This window comes from Meles meles, chromosome 14 (assembly GCF_922984935.1).
Source record: "Meles meles chromosome 14, mMelMel3.1 paternal haplotype, whole genome shotgun sequence".
Taxonomy (NCBI): Eukaryota; Metazoa; Chordata; class Mammalia; order Carnivora; family Mustelidae; genus Meles; species Meles meles.
The window spans coordinates 14,442,152-14,460,357 of record NC_060079.1 but is presented as its reverse complement, the minus strand read 5'-3'; the positions used below and the strand labels follow the sequence as shown (position 1 = coordinate 14,460,357).

At 36.1% G+C, this 18,206-nt stretch overlaps 1 protein-coding gene across 1 annotated transcript in view; it reads right to left on the bottom strand.

The window, feature by feature from the left end:
- The window catches only part of BRCA2 (BRCA2 DNA repair associated), a 60,066-nt gene that overhangs the window by 18,973 nt on the left and 22,887 nt on the right, over nucleotides 1–18,206 (bottom strand). Inside the window, exons 12-20 of the mRNA XM_045978032.1 lie at nucleotides 17,724–17,819; nucleotides 16,068–16,137; nucleotides 11,107–11,540; nucleotides 10,460–10,641; nucleotides 9,142–9,329; nucleotides 5,846–6,016; nucleotides 4,993–5,347; nucleotides 758–913; nucleotides 509–653 (exon numbers count right to left, since the gene is read on the bottom strand). Of these exons, the coding sequence (XP_045833988.1) occupies nucleotides 509–653; nucleotides 758–913; nucleotides 4,993–5,347; nucleotides 5,846–6,016; nucleotides 9,142–9,329; nucleotides 10,460–10,641; nucleotides 11,107–11,540; nucleotides 16,068–16,137; nucleotides 17,724–17,819 (1,797 nt within the window). The remainder of the gene's footprint in view (nucleotides 1–508; nucleotides 654–757; nucleotides 914–4,992; nucleotides 5,348–5,845; nucleotides 6,017–9,141; nucleotides 9,330–10,459; nucleotides 10,642–11,106; nucleotides 11,541–16,067; nucleotides 16,138–17,723; nucleotides 17,820–18,206) is intronic.

Here is an 18,206-nt window from a genome sequence, read left to right as displayed (position 1 = left end):
TATGAGTTTAATTTAGTTACATTCTATACCTAGGTGACATCATACTGTACTTGTCTAGGGGAAAATAATTTGGCAGTTTTTTCCCCCTTGCTACTATTCTTTCTCTAATAGCAAAAAAGGATACTATAACTGCTTTAATATTGAAGCTTAAGAGGAAGTTTACATAAGACTTCTGAGACGTGTTGTGGTTATATAATGTTTTATTGTCTAAGATAATTACAAGTATCTAAAAGGTCAATGTGTGTTGAATAAAGAGGTGATAATCTGGGGTCACTTCTATGCTTATTTGTATATCTTTGTAATAATATTTTTAAAAAATTTAAAAAATTCAGATACAGGATTAGGAAAGAAGTCTATTATTCAAATTAAAGAAATTCACTCAATTACAGAGGTTAAATCAGAAGCCTCTAAAGAACCTAATATATAAAACCTTATTTTTATAAATAAGGTTTTATAAAAGGCCTTATTCTCATATTAAAAAGAACCTGTAATATACAATTCATTTTACCATCATGCTTTTCAAATTCCCCTTGAATTTTATTGAATAAGACTTCTAGTTTCTTTTCTTGGGCTTCTGCGTATTTTGTTGCCTCCTTTTCTTCCTCTTGTTCATTCCGAAATATGCATAATCCAGATGGGGTTCTCTCCATCCACTGTAATGACGTGTCAAACAAAGATACATGTTAGGGAGGGATCATTCAAATTAACTGTCCCAAAAGGAAGAAATACATAGTAAGCTTCAAGAAGGTTATCATACCTGTATTGGATATGCTCTTTGAACAACTACATCAACACAACCAACATTTCCTCCATCACTGAAAAGTGATGACAAGGAGAGAGGGAAAGGTCTAGGATCAGGAGAGAATCCAAGTTTGGCATACCAGCGAGCACGACGAGTACTGTTAGCAGAAATCTGGACAAATTAATGAACAAATTGATTTATAAGTTTATATATTCAATACTATTTCAGATGGCATAACGTTTTCATTCATTTCTTCCATTCATTCAAATATACTCATTTTCAAAAGCCTCATGAAAATAAGAATGTAGAGAACGTGTACAAAAGTGAAAACACTTTCAAAATACAGTCTCTCAAAAAATTGTTTATGCTGTTGTAGAGTCTTAATGTAAATATTATTTTTAGAAAATTAATAAGAGATTTCAATTTAAACATGATGGATTAAAATATACTTATTTATTTAGGTTCCCTCAAAAGACCTGAAGGACAAAGAACTGGGGAGAGAAGGACAGTGAATAAGACATTAGCAAAATCTTGGAAGCTAAGAATTTATTGAACAACTGGTAAATAATGAAGGAGCCTGAGAATGATTACAGTTAAGAAAAATAACAAACATTTCTAACGCACTTATTATGGTGCCTGGATTGTGTTAAGTGCTTTACATCTACTAACATTTCATCTGTACAACAATCTGAAGACTTCTTCCCATTTTACAAATGATGAAACTCAAGTATAACCTGCCCGACATTACTCAGCTGGCAAAGTTGTATGGCGCCACTAGGAAACAAAATTTAAGGAAATCACTGAGAATTTGGAGGTGTAGCTGAAAATGGAAGGAAAGATAATTAAGACCTCAGATTTCATTTCCTATCCCAAGGAGGCCTTCCCTTATACGAACCAGGCCTTCCCTTATACGAACCAGGCCTTCCCTTACACCAAGAAGAACCCAGGACAATTTACTTTCTGGAAAGGCTGAACCAGGCATATCCTGGACTCTGGAACACAAGGCAGAGGCATCTGGCGGTGGGGGGTGGGTGGGTAGTGGATGAGAAGCTATACTGAAAACAAAAATGCAATAAAAATCTTTGAGTCTCCTTATTACTTTTCTTACTCTGCTCGCTCTCAGTCACTGATATTTGAGGGTGTCCTAACAAAAGCAAGTCCCTGTCTTATCACTCTACAAGTTGACAAATGCCCACCGCACACAGAGCTTTTGATCAGGTCATTAGTGCCCCAGTCTGGAAGAGGAAAGAACAGCTAACAATCAGCTAACAATCAGTTGAAGGAGATTATTATAGGGGGGAAAATGCAGCAAGCAGAAAAAACCAAAATAAAGCAAAATATTAATCTTTAGAAAGATGATAAGATGTTGCATCTATGAAACAAGAAAAGGATGTAATTAAAAAAAAAGAAATATTTAGGGAGTAATAAGGGCCTCAGAGAACAGAAAATTATGTCAGTAGGCATATATTCACTTTAGGAACTACAAAATTGGAACTAAAAACTAGGGGGAGCAGGGCACCTGGGTGGCTCAGTGGGTTAAGCTGCTGCCTTCAGCTCAGGTCATGATCTCAGGGTCCTGGGATCAAATCCCACATCGGGCTTCCTGCTCAGCAGGGAGCCTGCTTCCAGGGAGCCTTCTTCCCTCTCTCTTTGCCTGCTTCTCTGTCTACTTGTGATCTCTCTTTGTCAAATAAATAAATAAAATCTTAAAAAAAAAAGTAGGGGGAGCAAAGACAACAAAATGGGAAATAGGAGAAAAGATGAGAAAATTAGAAGACCACTCAAGAGGCCTACTGCCAAAGTATCAGAGTTCAAGGAAACTGAAAAGGGAAAAATGGAGGGGGACAAAATTATCAAAGAACTACTTCAAGAAAATTTTCTAGAACTCAGTGAAGGACGTATGTTTATAGACTGTTTGCCACTGTGTACCCAGGGCCACGATTTTACAAGATAGGCTAACTCAAAAGTAACTTGCTGTGAAATTTCAGAACACTGCAGATAAAGGATCTTCAAAACTTTCCAGAAACAGTTCATATAGTGAAGGACTGGGAATAAGAATAACACTGAATGCAGCAGAAGATATACCAGAAGTAAAAAGGTAGTAGAGAAAATGTCTTCAAAATTCTGAAGATTATTTCCTTCTCAACTTCTATATTCAACCACCTAACAATAAGCTCAAAGAAAAAGCTACAAACTCCTTCTCTTAAGAAGCATCTGGGAGGTTGCTCGTATGCCCTTAAAGTGAGGAAATAAATCCATAGAGATATGAAATCCAGAAAATAGGGTTTCTAACACAGAAAGAGGAGAAAATAATTTCTAGAAATGTAACTGTGCCGCATACATAGAAGGTAACCACTTCAGATGGAGCAGGAGTATGGAAAGGTCCAAGAGACTGCCAAGAAAAAGAAACAGAATCAATAAATGTATTATAACATATTGGAATGATCTTTATATATCTCCTGTGTGGGAACCAGTTGGTGATAAGGGAACAGAAAATCAAAAAACAAACAAACAAACAAAAAGCAAGACAGGTGTTCACTCCAGGGAAAGCAGTAAGTTATAAAGAAAATGTAATTGGTATATTATATGCAGTGTTGTGAAAAATATTTCTCAATCATTATAATGTAAACAGTGAATACAGACTTCACTCCTCAACTTTCATAGCAGGAAGATAACTGTTAATGTCTAAACAAATGGAGAAAAGATAACATAGCAGTATAAGCAAAAGAAACTGCCAGAGATTTGAAGTGGTTGTCTTTGGGGAGCACGAGCAGAATTTAGGTAAGACGGCTTCAGTGACTGCTTTTCTGTTTGGGCGGGGCGGGGTGGTGGTCATAAGGCTACATTACATGAGTTTTGAAATTATGCACACGCACTGATTTGATAAAAGCAAAACAAAAGCTTGAATCGGGAGGGAGACAAACCATAAAAGACTCTTAATCTCATAAAACAAACTGAGGGTTGCAGGGGGGTAGGGGGGAGGGAGATGGTGGTTGGGTTATGGACATTGGGGAGGGTATGTACTATGGTGAGTGCTATGAAGTATGTAAGGCTGATGATTCACAGACTTGTACCCCTGGGGCTAATTATACATTATATGTTAACAAAAAAAACCTTAAAAAAAAACAAAAACAAAAAACCCCAAAAAGATTGAAAGCTACCCCAACTTTGATTTTTAAGCAACATAAAACAAAGCTTGTCTCAGCTTGACTAAAAGCAACAATGTGGAGTTAATGACAAAGTATCTCTTTACCTTAAAAATGTTTAATTTACTAAACGCCTTCCTGAAATAGAGTGATCTAGAATATGACAAAAGTAAACTGTTTCATCTCATAAATGTGACTTACAATATTAGTAATTTCTCATATCAATACTGTAGACTAGTCAATATGACAAAGTCCTATTATATAAATTTAAGCCTACATAGAGATGAAAGGTACATTTTATTATTATTATTTAAGAATCACTGAAAACTAATTTTCTTTCCTTTTTTTTTTAAGATTTTATTTATTTACTTGACAGACAAGAGATCACAAGGAGGCAGAGAGGCAGGAAGAGAGAGAGGAAGGGAAACGGGCTCCCTGCCGAGCAGAGAGCCTGATGCGGGGCTCTATCCCAGGACCCTGGGATCATGACCTGAGCCGAAGGCAGAGGCTTAACCCACTGAGCCACCCAGGCACCCCTGAAACCTAATTTTCTAATCATACTGAAATAAAGGTCTAATCGAGTAATCAGGATGGAAGCAGAGCAATACTATGAGAACAATACGGCACCAAGGGCTATAGGCACCCATAGCCCCAAATCAAATCCAGTGCAAATTTGCTCCTGCATTGTTTTAGCTCAATATATACTTCTCGGTTTCCTAAAAGTAGCACAAAAAAATTTGACAGTCTGAGAATTTTGTCACTTACACTCCAACTATTAGTATGTTTTCAAGAAATGGAGCATCTTTCATAGACCTAAGTTTAAAATTTAAAATATGAAAACTCCCTAGAACTTAACTAAATCAGTGACTGATTTTTCCCTAGAGTATGCATTAATTTTTTTTTTTTAAAGATTTTATTTATTTGACAGAGAGAAATCACAAGAGAGGCAGGCAGAGAGAGAGGAAGGGAAGCAGGCTCTCCGCTGAGCAGAGAGCCCGATGCGGGACTTGATCCCAGGACCCTGAGATCATGACCTGAGCCGAAGGCAGCAGCTTAACCCACTGAGCCACCCAGGCGCCCCGAGTATGCATTAATTTAATTTACCTTTAACATAAGAGATTCTGGGGCTTCAAGTGGTGTGTAGGCATCAGGAGAGCCAACCAGTTCTGCTCCATGAATAATGATCTTCTGACCCACAGTCAGTCTACCATTCTTTACAAGAGCTGAGAGGGGAGGATCTAACTGGGCCTTAACAGCATACCATCCATCTGTGAGTTCAACAATGCCCACTTTTTTGGTACCCACACTATTAGTTTTACTGCTGGAAGTTTCAGATATTTCTACACTTGATGAAATTATTTCAGAAATACAGAGTACAAGAGTTTTTGCAGCTGTGTCATCCCTTTCTGTGATCTTTTTTATGGCTGATCTTCTGCTTCTATCAATTTCCACATCATATCTAAAAATAAAAAGAAAAATGCATATTTTAGGAATTGTGAGTCTAGAATTTCATTGTGAAAAGGTCAAATAATTGAGAATAAAAATTAAATACCTTTACTGAAGAACTACTGAGGCAGAAGAGAATTTAAAAAATTTGGTAGCTACCAGTATAGTAAGTTTATTAAAATAGAATTAAATGTTAAAACTCCCCTGCAAACATGGTTTATTAACAAGACCTGAAGAGTGGATCAAATTAGTAATTCATATTCTTCTCACAGGCCAAGAGGTTAAGGAGGGTGGGGGAAGAGGGAAGCAAGAGGTGTAGGAATGTGTGATTTCTCTTAAGGGGGCTGGAAGGTGACAAGAGAACTACTGTGTACACTGAACAGCAGGGTGGGATGGCGACTGTCACTAACAACTGACTTGTGTACCTCTACAATGGGGAAGTCACAGCCTGCGCAGAAGTCTGACCTTTAACACAAATATGTGATTACATAATATAATGCATTGAACTTGCCTGTATTTTAGTTGAAGAAGCACTCTTTCTGGGTTTAGGCACCTATTAGCAAATTCCTTAGGAAAGGCAAATTCCATAGCTGCCAGTTTCCATATAATCCATCTGTAGTGATTATACACCCAAACTCTAGAAATAAGATTTGGATCCACACCTGGGGTGTCACACAGAGCCCTGAACAATTAAGGTAGAACAATATTAAAAAAAAAAAAAAAACAGAAACACATAAGATGATACTGAATTCAATAACCATGACCACGATTTGCACAAACACTACATCATACAAGATCATTTAGTAAGTTTTTATGAGTTAGACTATAAGTAATATAATTTAGAAAACAATTTGACATGTATCAAAATATACTAAGAAAACACACTAGTCAAAACAATTATTTCAACTGGAAAATGAGATCCTTAATTTAAAATAATTATATTTTAGATTATTTTTCTTAAAAGAGATTGTTTTCTAAAAATTATCTAAGAACATCCTTCTTTTGTCTTGGTACTTTTTTTTTTTTTTAAGATTTTATTTTATTTATTTGACAGAGAGAGAGATCACAAATAGGCAGAGAGGCAGGCAGAGAGAGAGGAGGAAGCAGGCTCCCTGCAGAGCAGAGAGCCCGATGCAGGGCTCGATCCCAGGACCCTGAGATCATGACCTGAGCCGAAGGCAGTGGCTTAATCCACTGAGCCACCCAGGCGCCCCTTGTCTTGGTACTTTTTAAAGATCTTCCTCTCTCTGTTCAAATCTCTAACTCTTCTTCCTTTCCCATTCTCACTTTGACTACTAGGGAAGCAAATGATCAAGAGGACTTCCAGAAGTTTCCACCCTCACATTCACCAACCCACCAGCATCTGGACCCTTACACTTTGCCTTTCCTGCCACACTAGCTCCCACCCTTTCTTGCCTAGTTAAGGACCCTGATCTAGGAAATGCCTCCTCTCTCTCATCATCAACTTCTTTCTTTTCTACTGAACTATTTCCATCCAGTATAAGTTTTTTTTCTTCCTTAAATACAATAAAACTTATACCCTTTACTCTCAGTTCCTTCTCTAGATCTGTCACTTTCTTACCCCATCAATTTACTGACTTATTTTCATTAAGACTAATAATGATCTTTACATTGGTCATTAAATACATGGTCAATTCTCAGTCCTCTTCTTCCTTTACTCATCAGCAGTGACTGACACCTGGTCATTCTTTATTCCCTGAAGCTCTGTCCTCACTTAGCCTGCAACATACTGCACTCTTTGGTATTAATTTCTAACTTTCAGGTTGCTCTTTCTCAGTCTCTCTTTTATAGCTTTAATTTATATGCTGATAACTATGAAATTGATTTCTTTGGCCCATACTTCATTTATAAACTCCAGACTTGCATATCCAACTGCCTACTGAACATCTCCACTTGGGTGTCTACTAGTATCTTAAGCTTCAAATGTCCCATGTGGGGTACCTGGGTGGCTCAGTTGGTTAAGCATCTGACTCTTGATCTCAGAGTCATGAGTTCAAGCCCAGCGTACTTAAAAAAAAAAAAAATAATAATGTCCCAACTGGACATTCCATTTCTCTTCCATCTTTGATCTTCTCAATTCTCCATACATGGAATTCTATGTATGGAATTCAAGCCACTAATGCCAACATCTTTGGAGCTATTCTTATTCTCCTTTTCTCTCACACTCCTCATTCAATCCTTGATCATATCCTGATGGTGCCACCTTCAAAATATCCCAGAATCCAACTGCTTTTCACCAACTCCACTGCTACCTTCTCTGTCTGAGCAGCCACATCTTACCTGGATGACCTCAACAGTTTCCTAAGTGGTCTCTCTCCTTCCATCATCTTCCCTCCCGACAGCCTAATCTCAATAGCAGCCAGAGTTATTCTTTCAAAAACAAGGCAGATCATGTCATTCTTCTCCTTTAAACATTCTTACTTAGGCCAAAAATTGTTACTCAGAGTTAAAGCCAAACTTCTTACAGGTCTATACAGCTCTATCTTTCTGACTTCACCTGCTACTACTCCTCTCTTGCCCATTCTACTCCAGCTACACTCACATTCCTCCTGTTCCCCAAATAAGCATGCTTTCTGCTTACAATCAGTGCTTCCCCACAGGGTCCTACACTTACTCCCTTGCCCTTTTTCAGGACATCAACCAAATGTCAGGGCCTCAGTGAAGGCTCCTGACTACTGAGCCTATTTTAAATTGCACTTATCCTCACCCGAGCTATGCTCTTTCCAGCTTTATCTTCATAGCATTCATCACCTTCTAATATACTACACAATTTACTTCTTTTTAAAATTTTCCTTCCCCACCCCAAACTCCTCAACAATAATGTATGACTTACTAAAGCAGAGATTTTTGTTTTCTTTTGTTATCCTGAGTATCCAGAAGACTTATCTGGCACAAGTAGGTCCTCAATAAATATTCGTTGAATGATCAAAAAAACAGCTTAAGCTTCAACAGTCAAAGTTATGAATCATGCTCACCTGATTACAGGATAATTACTCTTAACTTCTATACTCTGCAGGTATAATACATACTTAATACAAGAATACAATGTAACTGTTTAGTATACTTTTCCACCTAGAATTGATAGCAGATATTTATGGGAGACAAGTGCAAGATGTAAATCATATTCCTGTCTTAAAGTATTCCAAAACCATAACAGAAGTTTCAGGAAAAATGTTTTACCAATTTCCCCAAACTGTAAATTTTGAAAAGACATATAGAGATTTTAAAAAATAAGCACATTAGAAAAAAGTTTCTCCTCTCTTGCCCTTGGCATGCTAATTTCATCCTTGATAGCAAAAATTTTAAATCACCTTTGTAAAAACATTAGAACTATAAAGAGGTTATATAGTTTTTAAACTGTTGTTGTTTTAGGGCAGTAAAATTTACTAGTTATTTGGTATTACTGACACTTGAGTATTTCTGCTTAGCTTCTAGTATTTATATATATTAAAATATACAATGAAAGGGAATAGGATATAAGTGTATGTGTGTCTGTGTGTATCAGTAAGGTCACTCAAACTTATCTTTTCTTACCAGTATTTTATAAACGCATATGAAAAATGTCTCAATTTAAGAAAAACCAATTCATTAAATTCTAGGACAAACTATAATTCACTTTTCAAAAGACTACTAAGGAATGCTAGTTGAACCACATTGTACTTAAAATAAGTTGCTAGATAAAAATTTGATTTCTAGCCAACTTATTAAGTTTTAAAGAGATATGCGACAAAAAGAGAGAAGGTGGAATACAGAAAAGTTAACACAATCTCTTTTTGCAGGGAGTACCTATAAAATTCTTCTTTTCCAGCCTTTCCATCATTGGAGGGTATGAGCCATCCACCGTCAGCCAACTGTATTCCCTCTCCAGACCATAGTCCTTCCTTGCCAAAATAATCCTCAGTGTGAAACTGAAAAGACTCTGCATTTTTGCTGTTAATTTTTATACAATGTTCGGAAACACCACACATGTAGAGCTGCATAAAATAAATGATAGAAAAATTTAATAATGAATGAAAAACAAAATCAAACAAAAGAGCATGTTTCTTAGAATAAAAATAATTATAATAAATCAAAACTGAATTTACAAAATTTCTCATTTAAATATTAAAATATTCACCATCAAAATATTTAACTTACTTACTAGAAGCTAAACATTTTAATATAATATAAATAAATCCTACATTCAAGAGTTTGCTATAGCCTTTTCATTCCCCTTGTGCGTATGCCTCCTGCTACAGCTGCCACAGAAGTTGTTTTGGGGATAAAAAAAGTTATTTAATATTTTATAAAATCTCTTAAAAAATTCAGAAAGGAAAGAACAGTGAAAAGCATAAGTATCTTAGGGGATCTGACATCAGGAGCTCAGATCTGTACACAGGCCTAGCCTACTTCCACTCCAGCATGCTTCATCTAAAATATCTTTCCCTTTGTTTGGATATGACTCTGGAGTCACACTCTTTGCTTTGGAACTATGTCCAACAGAGGAAAACTTACTAGCTGAGTGGCTGTGGGGCAGTAACTTACCCTCTCTGTGCTTCAGTTCTCTCATGTGCAAACAGTGAACAAAACGATGTGCCTTTCTTTTAGATGCTGGTGAAGATTGAGTGAGATGAAACCAGCGCAGGCACAGTGCTTAGAAGGGTGATGAGCGCACAAAAACTACTCAATAAATGTTACCTAATAATATTATCATATTATGTTCACCTCTCCATTGCCTAAAATTCTAACTAGACAGAACTGGCTTAATAAGAATGCTTTTTAAAAAATGTCAATAGCTCTTAACGGATTCAGGGCTATGAGTTATTCACACTTCAAATTCAAGTAGACTACTTTCTTCTAACACCTGAGAGCACTATAGTAATAAAATGAGTACGTTTCGAAGGGGAAGAGAAACATGAATTCTGGAGCACAGATCACTTTAGCGGGATAAGGCAGCAGAGAGGGAGGCTGCCACTGCTGGTTAATTAGGAAACAAAATGATTTCATTCATCCACTCGCACTTTCATTCATTCTTTCTTTGAACAAAACAATGAGGAGTTACTAGTTAATAAAATGAAATTATAGTTTACTATAGAAGTTAGCAGCATTGTGGGCAAAAGCATACCTGTTTATGAGAACACGGAGAGGGGACTCGGCCTTCCACTGCTCCTCTCAGAGAGATTCTAGGCACAGCGGAGGTTTTTGCAAGGTACAGACTACCTGGCTGTGGAAAAATGGGCTGCCTTTGTTTCTTTTTAATCCGCATATCCTGTATATCTCTGGCATTCTGAAGATTTGTAATTAAATCTATTAAGGAATAAGTTAGCAAAAAATAAACTTGCATGTAACATTTAAAAAGCACAACTTTTGTTTTATAAAGTCGTATATGAATTTGCTCTAATTTTCAGGGTTAATTTGGTCTAAATCTTCAGGGGTAAGCAAATTTCAACTTGTAAACAATAAATCTATTATTTTTATTTTAAATTTGGAAAAAACCCAGTAGACTGTTAAATATATATTCCAGTAACAGCAGTCTTAGATTGTTCAATTTTTTTTTTTAAAGTAAGAAAGGCCACAAGTAGTTACCTTTGAAAGAAACATTAGATTACTTTAAATCTAATATTTGGACTTAGGAAAAATCTAAAAGCATTAAAAAAGGTTCTGAAATTATTAATCATGACAAAAGGGGTCAAATCCTCAAGGCGTTATTTAAATATGAGAAACATCTAACTGGAAGGCAAAAATGTGTCAATACAAATTTTCACACAATACCTAAAGGTTCTTTTTCACACTTTGTGAATATTATAGTTGCTGCCTGACTGGAGTTATTTTTCTTCAGCTGATGAATTCCACCATCATTAATATTTGTTTCACTCTCACCAGGGCCATGTTCATCGATGTTTTCTGGGTTTTGTTTGTTTTCTTCCAAATTAGTGTTCTTGCTAATATACTGTTCATCTCTGTGAAAACGTGATTTAGTTTTAAAAGGTGGGACAAAGACTTTCACTGGTTTGCCTGGAGTGTTCAAGTGTCTCCTTTTTTCATTTCTTGTGTCAGGAACTGTACAAAATGGCTGCCCCGAAACCGATAAACTGCTTGAAGATTTTTCCAAAGCCAGGTGTTTATAAAAATGAGATTTAGACAAAAATTCTTGGCCAGGTATGGTGAAATTTGGATTGTGCATTTCTTGCCGTTCCTTAGTTGTGCTACAATGAGGAGAAAATATTTAAGTTTGATTATTTACCAATAAATGGACATACGTGTAAATGTTTGGAATATACTTTATTCCCCCTCCCTTACCCCCAAATCAAGGGCCATAAGGCAATCCTTCTCCAGCAACTGTTTTGCATTTCATTACGGTTGCCATCCAAGACAATACCACACTTTTCAAGTCTAACTATTTCTCACACACTGATGTCCAGCCTCTGCTACTTACTTCACATAATCTGTCAAACATGGATCTTGTTTGTCTCCTCTAGTTCTATCACAGTACTCCTTACTTACACCCTTTACCAGAGAAGGTTCTATCTATTCATCCTCTTCCCTTCCCTATACTCTTGACACCTAATTTAATAATTCAGTCTCCTCAGGAAACGCACTTTTTGAATTATTATTCTACCTCTCTTTTCTCTTTCTACCACCTGTTTATACCTTTATTTTTTAGTGCTCTTTTCATTTAGCGAGAGCCATGTGCATCCTTGAAACACTTTTTTCTTTGCCTTATCTCCCCTTTGAGCTAATACTCATTGTGACCTACCCTTCATGGCCAATCTTCCGGAATAGGTAATCTGAACTAGCTATTTTCACTTCCCCAATTTCCATTCATTGAACTCTCATTTCTCACACTGTTCTATAGAAATTGTTCTCAATAAAGTTGCTAAAGACCTCCCAAGTGCCTATACACGTATAGCTTTGTGTGTAAACTCATTCTACCTGGCCTCTGACAACTGACTTCTTTCCTTCTATTTTTTTTTTTTAAGATTTTTTTTTTATTTCTTTATTTGACAGAGAGAGATAACAAGTAGGCAGAGAGGCAGGCAGAGAGAGAGGAGGAAGCAGGCTCTCCGCTGAGCAGAGAGCCTGATGTGGGGCTTGATCCCAGGACCCTGGGATCATGACCTGAGCTGAAGGCAGAGGCTTTAACCCACTGAGCCACCCAGGTGCCCTGACTTCTTTCCTCCTTCTTAAAGTTCTCTCCACTAATATCTATACCACAATTGTCCCTCTGTTTCTTCTTCTTCTCCCCCCCCCCTTTTTTTTGCTGGTTTTTCCTATTTCTGACTCTTAAAAAAATTCCCATCTCTAAACGTGAATTTCTTCCCTAGATATTCTCCCTGGGTAATGTGAATCATTTCAAATGCTTAAATTATCATATAACAAAAGTATTAATCTGTATCTTCATGCCCATCTTTACCCCAGGTGTTATTCTTGCACTTTGAACTTCGTATAGCACCATATACCTCTGCCTTTATGTTCCACACTCATCTCAAACTCAACATTAAATTAATCACCTTCCCTAGCATACATGTTCTTCCTCATATTTGATATTTTGTTGAAAATCCCATACTTCCTTTTAATCAAACCTGAATCCCTGGAACTCAAAGTTACCCTAGAACTCATTTATTTAGTCATCTAGTCATCAAATATTTTATTTTTATTTATTTTTAAAGTAGACTCTACATTCAGTGTGGAGCCCAAATGAGGCGTGAACTCATGACACTGAGATTAAGATTTGAGCTAAGATCAAGAGTTAGATGCTTAATGGACTAAGCCATCCAGAAGCCCCTAGCCATTAAATATTTAATGAGTTCCTACTATGTGTGCTAGACACTGTTTTGGCTGGAAGATATAATTGGAACAAAATAAAATCACAGGGTTTATACTCTGGTGGAGGGAAACAGACAAACAAATATTCATATTCAATGCTACAGAGAAAAATAAAGCATGGTAAGGAGGACAGGGAGTGCCCAACAGAAGTAAATAAGTAATATTTTATACAGGTTGGCGAGGAAAACATTATGGGTAACGTGACATCTGTACACTATGAATAAGATCTTTAGGAATTTATGCATGCTTACTTAAATGCACAAGACTATTTTCTCATTATATGTATAAATTAAGGTAATGTGCAGATAAATAAGCATTTACTTTAAATATTACAACCAGCTTTTGAAAATGAAAACAAACAAAAAAATCACCTGGGTTTCTACATTCAAAACATGTATATTAGTAGCTGGCTGGAAAATATATCCCAGAAGTGCAGATCAATGAATGTTTTCAACAAGGCCACAAACAGTTATTTTTGAAAAGGTATCATTAAACATAATTTAAACCATAGCCCTGGGCTAAAAAATTTACCAGCTAGGAAAGTTTTCACAACTGCTTTCTACAATTTTAGATGCTTCTATGATACTCAAATACATTAACCCTAAGTGACATCCCTGTAACTACTTGAAGAGCCACTTGGAAAGTGATGATTTAGCTCTTTGTCAACACTTCTCCTTTACTAAACACCCTTTCTGTCTTTCTTTCTTCCTTTCCTTTCTTCCTTCCCTCCCTCCCCGCCCCCGCTTTTCCTTTCTTTTCTTCCTCTCTTCCTTGCCTCCCCAGCTTCCCAAGTTATGTATTTGATTGCCAATATTTAATTATGTGCCCTCCATGGAGAATTAACCCTAGTTGTCTGTTAGAGTGCACAAGAAGTAGTTGTCTAGCTTCATCGAGTGGAGGAGGGGATGTATTTTCAACCTGTACCCTTGTTCTGGCTCCTTCCTTCTTCATCAAGTCTGAAGATTCATGAATTCCTCAGTTTTTGAGGCTTCTCCAAGTGTAACACGGTTGGCTCTTTCCCTCCCCATTATGATTTTGAATCTGTTTTCTCCCATATGCTTTGAAAAACAGCCACTGTTGTCTCCCTGTCTTGGGTATGTGTAAGATAACACCTTTTGGTACTCTGCATCTGAAAAATGTCTATCTCAAAACTTATTTGATATCTTGGTCAGTGATAGAATTCTAGGCTGGAAATCATTTTCTCTCAGAATTTTAGAACCCAGAATTATAGAACCCATAATCCTCTAGCCTCCGTTGTTAACAGCAAAGAGAATTTATACCATTTGGACCCTTGAAACTTTGTTGAAAATGTGATTTTTTTTTGCCCGCTAGAAAATTTAAGGTTTCCTTGCCCTTAGCGTTCTAAAATCTCATAAGGATGCGCCTTAATGTGAGTCATTTTTATTCATGTGCTGATTCAGAGGGCCCTTTTAATCAAAGAAACTCTTGTCCTTCAGTACGAATAAAGTATCTTAAATTATCCCTTTTCCTTCTTTCTCAAACTCCAAATTTTCAGATGTTAGGCCTACAGGACTGACTTTTTTAATTGCTTTTTCTTTTTTCATCTTTTCTTTTTATTCTGTAGTTTTGGAGGTTTCATAACTTTTATCTTCTATTACTTCTAACGAGTTAATTCGTCATCATAGTTTTATAAGAACTCTTTTTATAGCAAATTCTTATTTTAAGGATGCCATATGTTCTCTATCCTGAGAATATTAGTAAGTTTTTTGAAATTTCATTTATTTCTTTGCATGATCTATTTGCTCTAAGTTCCTTTCTTTTTTGTTTGTTTTTGTACTGTGGATATTATCTTTCAGAGAGGCTTTCTTCTAATAACTAGTGATCCTTGATGCTCTCTTCTTATTCAAGAGTGAAGTGTGTGCTGGTGGGGCTCTTCAACTGCTGCCATTACAGCCTGATGCTCTGGCTATGTGGTTTTATTGGAGTACCTGCAACTGTCAGTATTTATAATCTTTTCTACTGAGCTAGTCATGTTCCCCAGAAAAAAAATCTTCCAGTCTTCCGCCTAGGGTCTCACTGCCAGTATTTGGGAGCCAAGTGTGGGAAGGAGGCTGGGGAGTCTCACTACTCAATAAACAGATTTTTTACTTAATCTCAGTTTTTAGTACCTCCCAACCGTGCCAGCTGTGTCTCTACCCTCCCAACTCAGAATCCCTCCAATTCATCTTTTCCAGATAATAACCTTCTGGTCTTCTGGCACAAAAGGGATAACTGGCTGCCTACAGTGGGGGAGGGGATATAGATGTTTCTTAAACAGATTTTGAATTGTTCTATTTTCTACCTCACCTTCAGAAGAACATGCTGCTGCCAATTTGAGTCTTTCTTGGGTTCTTTGGGGGAAACTGGGTAGCTTCTCTGCTTGCTCCAGTGTGAGGTTTTAGCTTTCTATGGGCTTACTAAGTCTTTCAGGCTTCTGGGTTCCAAAATTTGTTTTTTTCTCTCATAATTGTCCTTGTAGATTTATAAGTTAAAAAAATTCTCTTAGTAATTTGGGCAGGGTTTTGAGAGGGAGGAGAGGCAAGAGATATTTTCAATACATTCCATCTTTTTTGATATATTTGAAATTGATTTTTTTTTATTGATTTATTCCCTCTTAATCTCTCTTATCCATAAAGTTGGAATAAAATCTGTCTACTTTCCAAAGATGTTAAGAAACTGAAAAATGATATGATAATAGCACTATAAAATACTACCAAATAGTACTATAAAGTACTACCAAAGTACACTTAATCTTGTAGGTTATTTCAAAAAGGGAAGTGTTAACTTCTTTTTGTGATTTAGTGGCATTATTATTTTAAGAAATATTTATTTTCAAAAACTGTACCTTTCTTACACTATATTAGAATTTAAAAAAACAAAACAAAACAAAACTAAGTATGTCTTACCGAAAGGGTCCACTGGTAATTGGCTCTAAACAAATATGATGCATAAACAAGCTTCTGTCTTTTAGGATGCCTAGAAAAATATTTCACATTATGTATTAATGGAAATGTATTTTACATTATGTATTAATGAAAATCTAATGGGAGATTTTATTTTGTATGCCTGTTTTTACACACAGTATTGCATATATTTACATAAAATTTTGATATTATAAATGAAATATTTGACTCAAAAATTGATGACTATATACCAAATAACTCAGTGTAAATAAATAAAGGAAGTCAGTATAAATTTAATCAGCTGACATTAATCATAACTCAAATGTGTTTGCTAACTGCTATGCAAATATCGAATTTAAAATTTAGTCTTATGATTGCAAACTACACTTCAGATATTATTCTCAGCATGTAATTTGTACTATTTTTTTAAAAAAAGATTTATTTATTTTAGAGAGCAATAGAGAAAGAGCATGAGAATTAGTAGGGGGAGGGGCAGAGGAAGAGTGAGAGAGAGAACCTCAAGCAGACTCCCCACTGAGCACAGGAGTTTTAAGCAATCAAGGAGCATGGTCTGACTTTTTTGTTACTAGGATGATGCTGGCTGCTGTGCTGAGAGCCTGGAGGAGGGGCAGAGGCAGAAACAGAGAGATGAATTAGAAGGTATGACCATGGCTTGGATGAAGTTGGTATGGGCGGAGGTGAGAAGAAATGATCAGATTCTTGTTATATTTCAAAGGAGAACCTATATCACTTGATGGGCTGCATGTGGAGTATAGGGAAACAAAACAGTAAATGAGGACACTAAGATTCTGATGTGTCAATTGGCAGAATGACAATGAGAAAGGAAAGAACAGGAAGAATGGGTTTGGAAGGGAGAAGGAATCAGGAGTTCGGCACTGGCTGTGGTAATTGGAAATGCCTATTTGCAATATAAGTACAAAAGTATCAAGGGCAAAAAAAAAATAAGTCTGGAGTTCCAGGACAGGTTAAGCTTGTAGATACAATTTTGGTAGTCACTGAAGCTTAGGCAGAGAAGAGCTCTGAGGACAGGGCCCTGGGACACTCCTATGTTTACAGAAAGGAACAAATAAGAAAAAGCCAGCAAAGACAATGGAGAAGTGGCTATGCAGGAGGAGAACCAAGAAGATATGGTAGTCTCAGAAGAGTGACCAACTGTCTAATGTGGCTGAAAGATGGACCCAAATGACATAGAAATGCTGGATTTGCCAACATGGAGATCACCATATGACTTAAGAAAGAGTGATTTTGGTGGAATGGTGAAGATCAGTCAAAAACTTGACTAGATTACAGAACCTAAGCTTTAAATTATTGTACTAAATTTTTGTACTATATTATTTTTGTACTAAATTATTGTACTAAATTTTATCTTACTAAATTTTTACAGCTTTTTAAAAAAAATTTTAAAAGTCATTATTTTATAATTACTTCATGCTTCCCAATTATAGAGAACCTCCACATCATACCAGGTGTTATGAAGGAAGAGCTCACATAACAAAGCAAGATGTAACTTTAGCAACCCACACCATAAAGTCTTACCCAATTATCTATATACCCAAAAAAGCTTAGAAAAAGAACTTAAAAATACTGTGTGTAGTACCTACAAAGAGGGAAAAGATATGAATGCAAAGCAAATTTTACCATCTGGAGTGCTTTTCGAAGCTTTTAAGGATTTTTCTTGATTTTTTATTATCCTGTCGAATTCATTTAACAGGTTTCTTTTAATTGGGGGTTCTCCTAAAAAGAAATTTCCATACATGTTTTTAAAAGAACTGACTCTTACAATTCATTAGACAAAAATACACATAATAATAATTTAAATAGCAACCATTCTATTTTGAAAGAGACAATTCATTTTTCAATATCAATTTTTTTGAACTGTTTTAAACACCACTATCTAATAGGGTCTAGGGATAAAAACACATTACCAGTTACTGAAGATACACTACTTTTTAATAAAATATACTGGCACTGAATGTAACTGTAGGTTTACTGGAAATATGGACAAACAAATTTTCTTCAAATAAACTCTTTCTGCATTAAACTTGAGAAGAAATTTATTGTGTAAGTCCTTGAATTAGAGTGAGTAGAAGAAAGACTTTGTAAAATTACCAAAATTACAAG